The sequence below is a fragment of the Pectinophora gossypiella genome, chromosome 24 (assembly GCF_024362695.1).
Source record: "Pectinophora gossypiella chromosome 24, ilPecGoss1.1, whole genome shotgun sequence".
Classification (NCBI taxonomy): Eukaryota; Metazoa; Arthropoda; class Insecta; order Lepidoptera; family Gelechiidae; genus Pectinophora; species Pectinophora gossypiella.
The window spans coordinates 2,739,983-2,750,758 of record NC_065427.1 but is presented as its reverse complement, the minus strand read 5'-3'; the positions used below and the strand labels follow the sequence as shown (position 1 = coordinate 2,750,758).

Sequence of the window (10,776 nt, the reverse complement as noted above, 5' to 3'; positions counted from 1 at the left end):
TATCAAAACAAAATACAGTTTTTGTAAGTGCTAATCTAGTGCTAATTTCTGTTTACTTTGTTACTTATCAGGCACAACAATCTCAGTACTTCAAGCCTGGCAATTTAACGATGACTAACCCTAAAAATTAAAAAGACGAAGCATTATCTAAAAACGTTAATAATTGTATGGCTTTCTAATTTGGGAGTGTTATATCACCATAATACCGTGTATAAAATTCAGGTGGCGCTGGAGTCGTTGTTATAAGGTTAAATTAAGAATGACATTAATTCTTAGACTTTTCTTTTGAATCGGTTTACATCCAACTTTTTCCGTATTATTCGTAGGATAGCTGTCAAGGTGTGTTGCCACCTTTTTGAATTTCTACCAAAGTGAATTTTATAACTCATGTTTTAAATAAATTTATTATATAAATAATGGTGCTAATTCCTGTAAATACCATCTAATTTTATTTTAAGTTATATCTGTCATTTTCTTATCCGCCGAAAAGGTAAGGGACGGGTAATCGACAAGCATAAAATTTATGGAACACACGTCAATTTTAAGCACAAATCTAAACCAACCGTCTAAAAATTTTACATCCGTCAATAACCCGACACAGTTAAGTAGACAGCACGTCAAACGGAATGCATACCAGCGACGTACCTTTTGATTCGCCCGGGTTATTCATTCATTTACTCATTCTTCCTAAAATTAAGAGCTGTGAATTATCCGTCCCTTTCCTTTTCGACGGATACGAAAATGACGGATATAACCTAAAATAAAATTAGGCGGTGTCTGCAGGAATCGGGGCCATTATCAAAAATGAAATCAAATTCCATTAAAATATGAAATTATAAAAGATTATTTTATCGTATAAATAGCGAATGACTTTATTTATTGATGATTGATGTAATTTATATCTAAATATTTTTATCAGAGTGGCAATACAAGCCAAAATGGCGGGATCTCACTTGTCTATCGCAAGTTGTTAAAGTTGTTTGGTTCGTTTGTTGTTCGGTGCGGATTACACGATCCTTACGAGTATTTCTTGTTTAAAAAGTAATTAAATGTGCTTTCTCCACTAAGTTCGTCGAGTAGAACCCCGGTTCCTCCGGCTTAGTGTCGAGTCTACGCCGTTTACTTTACTTTTTACCTGTTCTGTGAACTTTTGAGATAGAGACTCTTTTTATTTGTGATTCCTCATAACTTGTGAACATGTCTATGTCAAAAACGAAATGTTGTGTTCCCGGTTGTGCAGATAGCGGAGGTATGTACAGAAACATACATATTATTTACCGAAATGACTATTGAAAACAGTAGGTACCTGTAATAGCGAGTGCCGGCCGGTACCCTCACATTTAAAATGTTTACTCCAATTCGAAACTTATATTGAACCATAATCTATATACTTATCTAAACTTAGGTGAGGCTAAACTGTGCAACATTTATACACTAGTTGATTCACAAAACTACAATTGATCATTCATTATATTACAACATTTTCAGGATCACACAATGTCTTGCATGGGTTTCCTCATCCTACAAAAGACACGGAGAGATTCAACTCATGGGTGTTCTTTATTGGAGGTGATATTTTGGCCCTGGATAATCATTATATATACAGTCATCGCAGAGTTTGCCATGCTCATTTTGAGGAAAAATATTGTTGTCGCTTCGACAGAATCAGCAACATTGCTGTGCCAACTCTCAATATGCCTGGTGAGTATTTTTTTTAATTTTAATCCCTTGTTCACATTTGACTCTGATTGTAAGTAAATTAAACTTTACATGTAAAAAAGAAAACCATATAAATATTCCATAAGCTTCCAGCAGCCCTGTTGCATAACATGACTGACAACTTTAAGTGATTGTTTTTTTATATCTACTTGTTTCCATGTAACATAAAATGTATTATCATGTATTATGGTGGAGAAAAAGGAGGGAGGCTTTTGCCCAGCAGTGGGACATTATGGGCTAGATAAGATAAGATGTATTATTATATCAAAAATTAGTTATTAATAATAAATATTCTTTTCCAGGATTATCTCTTCGAAAATTCCAATTTATTTATTTATTTTTATTTTATTTATTTATTTATTTACTTCTGCTATGAAAGAGAATATTAGTAAGTTACATTGTAATTATACCACACCAATCAATTAACCTAATACAGCGCAATTATTTTTCTCAGATTAGGGTTCCATTATACTAAAACACTTTATTATATGCCTCTGCTTACGACTTCGTCTGCGTGAACTTTGTAGCATCCCACAGTTACATTTAAATTTCAAAGCCTTTTGTTTAACTAAACACATAGTTTACAATAATGGTAACATAAAATAGATATAGTCTTAAATGTTAATGGCCCTTTCGACACAAAGGCCTCCTCTAGAGCTTTCCATGCATCTCTATTTCTTGCTGTTCTAAGCCATAGTGGACCTGCTATTTTTTTATATAACCCTAGTCATAAACTATCCCAGGGAAAATTATATCAAAAGTAGTTTTTGCATGATTAAGTTATAAAAAAGTCAAACAATCGCATTTAAAATATTAGTAGGTAAGCAACAGGCTAATATAAGTGATAAATTTGGTTTTAGGACCCTTACTTGTTCCGGACCTTCACGAAGAAGAACAGCGATTGAGAGTCATTCAAGAAGCAACACCATCAACATCAAAAGGTATTGCCAATAGCCATAAATCATGTTTACATCTATAATAGGCATTGTTGAAGTTATGGCAATAATTATTGAGAGATCATGGTAGTGGGGTCATAACATTACTCATACATACATAAACTTACGCCCTGTATTCCATACGGGTAGGCGTAGTTTGCAATGTCTGACAATTTGGAGGGTCAGCCAAAAGACTGGTGTAGTGTGTTGCTTTAGTGATAAGTTGTAAGCATTAATTTAACCAATTCCTTCATATTGTTTGCAGTTGGTCCGAAAGCCAAGGGTGGTCTACGTATTGGCAAAATGATTCGGAAACAAATATTGAACAAGGATGAGCAGAATTTGTACCGAAAGTTAATGCAGACACGAATCAAACTCAGCAAATGTCGCAGCATAATAAGAAAACAAAGTATCAGTCTAAAAGCAGCTAAGAACATTGTTTCAAATCCGATGTTACATAAAACTCTGGACATATTGCCCAGCATGGGCAAATTATTAATAAAGCTGCAGTTGAGAGAAGTGCAAAAAAAAGATAAAGGCAGGCGATTCAGTTTGGGAGAAAAAATATTAGCCTTGTCGATCTTCAAACAGGCACCCAAAAGCTACAGATTTTTAAGAAAGACACTGATCTTGCCAGCGCCACAAACTTTATTAAAACTAATAAACCAAGCAAACATAAACCCTGGCATTAATAAAAATATTTTTAATCAAATTAAAAATGATGAAATACCCGTGGAAGTGTGGAAGAAACTTGGAAGCACTGGAGAGGTTTGGCTGTATGAATTCTTTAATGGATTAATGGAAGGTCAACCCATCCCGGACTCTTGGCGAAATAGTTTCCTTATACCATTCTACAAAGGAAAGGGAGACGTGCGAGACTGTAACAACTACCGAGCAATTAAACTTATGTCGCTTACCCTAAAGATCTGGGAGCGAATACTAAACAACAGAATAAATGCCATCATAAATGTTACTCCAAACCAATGTGGCTTCGTTGCGGGTAAAGGAACCTCTGACGCTACTCAAACAGTTCGAATACTGCTGGAAAAGGCAAAGACCAACAACAAAAACCTACACATGATATTTATAGACTTAGAGAAGGCTTTCGACCATGTACCCCGTGATCTGATCTGGGAAGGGCTTAGAAAACAATTGGTGCCTGAAAAGTACATATCATTGATACAGGACATGTATGACAATGTTACCACCCAGGTTGTCAGCCCAGCAGGAACAAGTGAGAGATTCAAACTAAAAGTCGGAGTCCATCAAGGTTCTGCACTTAGTCCGCTACTGTTTAACATCACAATTGACTATTTGACAAGAGAGTGCCAACAGCCGATCCCCTGGAATATCCTTTATGCGGATGATGTGGTCCTTATGTCTGAAAATGTGGAAGACCTGCAGAACAACTTCAATCTGTGGATAAAAGCACTGGAAGAGAATGGGCTCAGAATTAGTCGAAAGAAAACAGAACACATGTCGTGCCTGTTTGATGGAGTGACTAACCCGACTACTATAAATGTACACATAAACGATACTCCTATTCCCACAGTTAATCAGTTCAAATACTTGGGATCCATTATCAGCCGGGATGGTAAGATCGACCCTGATGTAACTCACAGAACTACAACTGGATGGATGAAATGGAGACAACTCACAGGCGTAATGTGCGACAGAAAAATGCCGATTAAAGTGAAAGGCAAATTGTATAAAACAGCAATAAGACCTGCTATACTTCACGGTGCAGAATGTTGGGCCACCAATAAACAACATCTAAACAAACTGCACACAACCGAAATGCGCATGTTACGCTGGTCAGCGGGAGTCACCTTACTCGACAAAATTCGAAATGAGTACATCCGAGGTAGTTACAAGATTGCCCCAATAGTCGATAAACTTCAAGAAAAACGAATGCGCTGGTACGGCCACGTCATGAGACGCCCAGAAGACCATATAGTCAGAACAGCCCTAAATATCCCGACGTCAAAAAGAGGGCGTGGAAGACCCCCCGCCACATGGTTAACGACGGTCCAAAAGGACCTGAAACAATTAGACCTGGACGCCAAACTGGCCCAAAACCGACCAACCTATAGAAATAGGATAAGGAGAGCCGACCCTGTATAAGCGGGACAAGGCTTAGGAAGAAGAAGAAGAAAGAATCAAATTAAAAATGCCTCAGAGAAAATGAAACCAATTGAAAGATTATGCATCATTATGTTTGATGAACAGTGGCTGCAAGTTGTCTTTGATTACTTGTGGCTCTGCCCACCCCATTTGGGATTACGGGCGTGAGTTTATGTATGTATGTGTATGTATGTTTGATGAAATGCATTTAAAAGCTAATGTAGCTTACAATGAGAGAAAGGACAAAGTCATTGGTTTTGCCACAGATGGCGCTGAAACAAACCAAAATTATGCAGACCACGCACAAGTATATATGGTTCGAGGACTAATAAAAAATTATAAGCAGCTCGTGTCCTACACATTTTCAGCTGCACCCACAAGTGGTCAGCAAATTGTAAACCAATTAAAAAAAATAATAACGGAACTGCAAGAGGCAGGCTTAATTGTCCTTGCTACAGTGTGTGACCAAGGATCAAATAACAGGCAGGCTGTGAAACTCCTCTTGCAGGAAACACAGGGGCTATACCTTAGAAAAGGACAGGAACCCAAAAGTAATGTTTTTATAGTTAACAATCAAGAAATTGTTCCCTTGTACGATCCGCCGCATCTATTAAAATGCATAAGAAATAATTTATTAACAAAAAAGGAGAATGGGCGAATCTGGTCCAAGAACCTCCACTGATGAGACTTATATGTAATGAAAGCTTATGCTTTCTCTATGATTCTGGCAAAGTTCTATCAGATTCTGTCCCGGGGTTCTTTTTTTACGGCCATGTTTGTCCTGGCTAAAAATGTGATAAAATACAGTGGGAGCTAAAATCGACTCAAGATTTGTTGCTGGATAACTAAGTCTACATAAATAATTATGTATCGTATTGTATATCATTTTAAAGAGGATCTTTTCCAGAATCCGAAACATAAAAAAAAAACAAAAAAAAAAAACTTTTTGTAAGCGAATTATAGTCAATTTATATCTGCAGCGCCATTGTTTCTCGGTAGCTAAGTTCAAGTTTCATGCCTTTTACCCATTCCAAAAGTATCTTACCGTTTTTTTTTTATATTGCTTCCGGAATTTGATCTGAGTGATAATAACAAGAAAAATAAATAAACACCTCTCCGATAGAGACCAACTAAGCTATTGCCTATTGCAAGAAATCGTCATCATTAGCAAGTCATTACGGTATTGCATATTATAAGCTTATCAGCAACTTGGAACTTGGTCCAAGAATCTTCACTGATGAGACTTGCATGTAATGATAGCTTATACTTGTCCTATGATTCTGGCAAAGTTCTATCAAACTCTGTCCTAGGGTTTTTTTACGGCCATGTTTGTCCTGAGTGTACAGTAGTGGACTGCAAAATCACCTCAGGATTTGTTGTCGAAAAACTATTTAACTAAGTCTATATACATAATTATATATCATAATGTATATCAATTTTAAAGGGGAAGGTTATTAGAATCAGAAACACAAATAAAAAAAATGCATTATGTAAACGACTTTTAGCCAACTCACGTCCGTAGCACCATTTTTCTCAGCAGCTACGTACGAGTTTCGCGCCTTCCAACCTTTCCAAAGAAGCCCAATCATTTTTTCCTTCTTCTGATATTGCATTCTTAACCTGATAAGTGACAACAAAGAAAAAAAAAAATAGATACCATTCCAATAGAGGCCGCGTAAGCTATGGACCTATTGCAAGATAACGTACTCAAAGGCTAGTCATTATAATCCAACAGACGTAACATGATTAGAATGCGGCGGGACGGAAATGTAGTACATCGCCTTATGCGAAAGAGACGAAATATGTGTCTCTTTAACACTAACAGCAATACAACTATACAGCTTAGTACGAGAGAAACAAGAAATAAGTCATTCTAATCAAGATGCAATACAAGTTCAGGCAATAACTGGTGCAAAAGGCGGCTTTATTGCCAAGGTAGCAATTACTACCAGGCAACCTTACGTTTACGATACGTTTGTTGTACCATTCGGCATTGTTTATAAGACAAGATATAAGCCTGGATTAATAAAACAAGATTATGGTGAAAGAAAACATACTACATTTGCGTCCTCCCGCATCCTAATCATGTTACGTCTGTTGGATTATAATGACTAGCCTTTGAGTACGTTATCTTGCAATAGGTCCATAGCTTACGCGGCCTCTATCGGAATGGTATCTATTTTATTTCTTGTTGTTGTCACTTAGTCTTGTCAGGTTAAGAATGCAATATCAGAAGAAGGAAAAAATGATTGGGCTTCTTTGGAAAGGTTGGAAGGCGCGAAACTCGTACGTAGCTGCTGAGAAAAATGGTGCTACGGACGTGAGTTGGCTAAAAGTCGTTTACATACTTAATGCATTTTTTTATTTGTGTTTCAGATTCTGATAACCTTCCCCTTTAAAATTGATATATATTATGATATATAATTATGTATATAGACTTAGTTAAATAGTTTATCGACAACAAATCCTGAGGTGATTTTGCAGTCCACTACTGTACACTCAGGACAAACATGGCCGTAAAAAACCCCTAGGACAGAGTTTGATAGAACTTTGCCAGAATCATAGGACAAGTATAAGCTATCATTACATGCAAGTCTCACCAGTGGAGGTTCTTGGACCAATTTCCAAGTTGCTGATAAGCTTATAATATGCAATACCGTAATGACTTGCTAATGATGACGATTTCTTGCAATAGGCAATAGCTTAGTTGGTCTCTATCGGAGAGGTGTTTATTTATTTTTCTTGTTATTATCACTCAGATCAAATTCCGGAAGCAATATAAAAAAAAAAACGGTAAGATACTTTTGGAATGGGTAAAAGGCATGAAACTTGAACTTAGCTACCGAGAAACAATGGCGCTGCAGATATAAATTGACTATAATTCGCTTACAAAAAGTTTTTTTTTTGTTTTTTTTATGTTTCGGATTCTGGAAAAGATCCTCTTTAAAATGATATACAATATGATACATAATTATTTATGTAGACTTAGTTATCCAGCAACAAATCTTGAGTCGATTTTAGCTCCCACTGTATTTTATCACATTTTTAGCCAGGACAAACATGGCCGTAAAAAAAGAACCCCGGGACAGAATCTGATAGGACTTTGCCAGAATCATAGGGGAAGCATAAGCTTTCATTACATATAAGTCTCATCAGTGGAGGTTCTTGGACCAAGTTTCATACAAAAGTGCCCATTGTCATTTACTATACATTATAAACGGCGTGAAACAAACGGCCAAATATATTTTTTTAACATATTTCTACAAAGAGAATCGGATCAAAATTATGATGGTAGGAAGTACTATTTCATACGAGTTTATTGACATTAGTTACATACTGAAGTATGCAAGCGTTCCCTAGATAATAGGTATTTTCAAAACGTCAAGCCAGCGGGATCAAAGAACTGCCTTTATAACTTTGGAACCGTTGAAGTACTCATTTCGGTATTTTGCAGGGGGTGAGTACTATTTCGGTACTATTTTTTGACGTTTAAATCAAAGCGAAAGACCTTGTCGTTAACTCTCGCCAAATTTCGCTCACCGTCAAGCTAGCAAGTGCAATAAAACATGGCTATAAATCCAGAACCGTGATGGTACTATTTTTTTTACAACAGGTACTATTTTTTTCAATAAGAGTACTATTTTTTGGTATGGTCAAATTATTTTTTCGTGCCCATTTTTTTTTTGAGGCCGCTAGCTTGACGCACACAACAAACAATGCTTTTATAGGCCATAGAGCGTACACTTTTTCAAAGAGTTTAATTATGTATGTACTTATATTAGACTTTTTGGTTATTTAAATGCCAGATTAAAGTAGAGGAGTAGAAAAATATAGTAATAATACAGTAGCGTGTGCATTGGCACATCAGAATCTCGTTTACTTTTTTTTAAATTAAAAGTTGAATGGTTTATCCAAAACGAAAAGAGAGTTTTCCAATTTTTTCTTCTTCTCTCTGATACATTTCTTTTGTCTCTTTTTTTCCTTTATTTTAAGTTCACTACAAATCCTTTCAGACAAGGGGATTCTCCCAAAAGAATGCAAAGAGACTGCAGATGTCCTTCTGTTCTTCGACAATCTTTTTGATTCGCAAAACGGAAGCTTTTGCAAAAGAAAAGTGAAGTATGCCAAGCCTCTTCTGGGTCCGGTAACGCCAACTTCGGCGCATCATGCTGAGTGGTTGGAAGCAAAGAAAATGTTAAATTCAATGGTATTTATTACCAAATCTGGTAAAAAAGAAAATGTACCAACATTAAAGAACTGGGTGTGGACGCTTGATGGTGTAGAAGTGTTATTAAAAAACTTAGAAACACAACATCATGTCACATCGGTGTACATGCGTCATCTAAATCAAGACCCGATAGAAAACTTTTTCGGTACAATAAGGAGCCACGGGTGTCGGAATACGAACCCCACCCCAGAAAAATTTGAAAGTGCATTCACAACACTTCTCATCAAGCCCTTAAGTAAAATAAAGACAAAAAAAAAAAAAAAACACTTCTCATCAATAATCTATCAAGCGTCCACTCCCCATATGGAACAAATTGTGAAGCGGATAAATGTGAAACTTTGCACGCTCTCATTATCACAGATAACTCTGATAAAAGCAGCGGCAGTGCGGACTATTTTCTGGCAAATATTGATGAAGCTGCTAATGCTGATAACCCCCGTGTGACAGGTGTATTAAATTATATATATATTTAATTAAAAAGACAAAGTCGCAGATATTTAAATCGTGTGCAACATGTAAAAAAGATTTAGTATCTGTCGACAGTCATGAATATATCAGATACCGCGAATTCGGGGGTCGTCAGTGGCTTCATAGTCCCACACCTGCTGTTGTTGCTTTTGTTAGAGACGTGCACAACATATCACATGCAATCTTAACAGAATTTAAAAAATATTATAAAGAATAATATTCTGTTATTTGCAGATTTCGATTTTATTACCTGCGAACAACATAAAGAAAACAATATAAACTTTTTGCTTAAATTAAGTATAAGATTTTTCATTTATAATTACTGCAAAGATATAAATAAAGTATTATGTGGTAAGAGGGCGTGTAAAGATAACAAAAACGACAATTTGCTAAGAAAAGCACAACTGTATTTTAAAAAATGTTTTAAACGTCCAATAAATAAATAATAAAATAAATTGCATTTACATTTTCCATTGAATTATTGATTGTTAGCAATTTTCATACAAGAATTGCTTGCAATTAATAATTCATGATCCCTTAACCTATTCAAAACAATATTTACAAGAAGACACTATACCTATATTTTAATAAGTATAGTTATGTATAGGCAGGATCATAGTTCCGTGTAAGACATTCAGATGGCGCTTCAAAATTGCTTCTTTTTATGGCCGAGTGAGGTCTCTATTTCCGTATATATAAAAGTACTCTGTGGTTACTTATTTATTTTTACCGACTTCAAAAAAGGAGGAGGTTCTCAATTCGACCGTATATTTTTTTTGTTTTATTAAGTTTTCTTCTTGTTAAGTTTGTTTTTTTGTTAATTTTTGTTGTTGTTTTCGTTTGTTACTTTTCATCATGTCTGTGAGGAATAATAATAATAGAAAAGTTTATTGCGTTTTTGGATGCGCTGAATTAGGTAAGTAATAATAAAAGTATTGAACACCACAAGTTTAGTGCCCGTTTATTACTTATTGACTAATTTGCTTATCATATTTGTAGGTGCTTATATGCATCGTTTTCCACATCCTGAGAGACGAGCAAAGATGCTTTCAGTATGGATTCAGGTTGTTGGTGCGAAGTTGAGGGAGACCGATCCTTGGAGAATACATAAAAATAAAAAGGTCTGTGATTATCACTTCAAGACGGAACATAAAGTAGCAAGTCATCGACTTAGTGCAGCAGCAGTACCCTTTCTTCACTTGAATGGTAAGTGCAACACATTGTTAGCGTTTAAGCATAAATACTATAAATATAGTATGTATCTAATTTAACTTGGTTGGTTTAAGGGTTCTGACATATATC

General features: G+C 35.8%; 1 protein-coding gene across 14 annotated transcripts in view; it reads left to right on the top strand.

The window, feature by feature from the left end:
- The window catches only part of LOC126377819 (uncharacterized protein K02A2.6-like), an 86,293-nt gene that overhangs the window by 67,951 nt on the left and 7,566 nt on the right, over window positions 1-10,776 (top strand). For 11 of the 14 annotated variants that reach the window (XM_050025723.1, XM_050025722.1, XM_050025724.1 and 8 more), the window contains 2 exons: window positions 1,489-1,701; window positions 2,580-2,660. The exons of 1 other annotated variant lie outside the window; for it this stretch is intronic. In XM_050025723.1, the coding sequence (XP_049881680.1) occupies window positions 1,489-1,701; window positions 2,580-2,660 (294 nt within the window). Of the gene's footprint in view, window positions 1-41; window positions 1,250-1,488; window positions 1,702-2,579; window positions 2,661-9,939; window positions 10,391-10,473; window positions 10,681-10,776 lie in introns of those variants that run through there. 2 more of the 14 variants (XM_050025728.1, XM_050025726.1) reach the window with 2 other exon arrangements.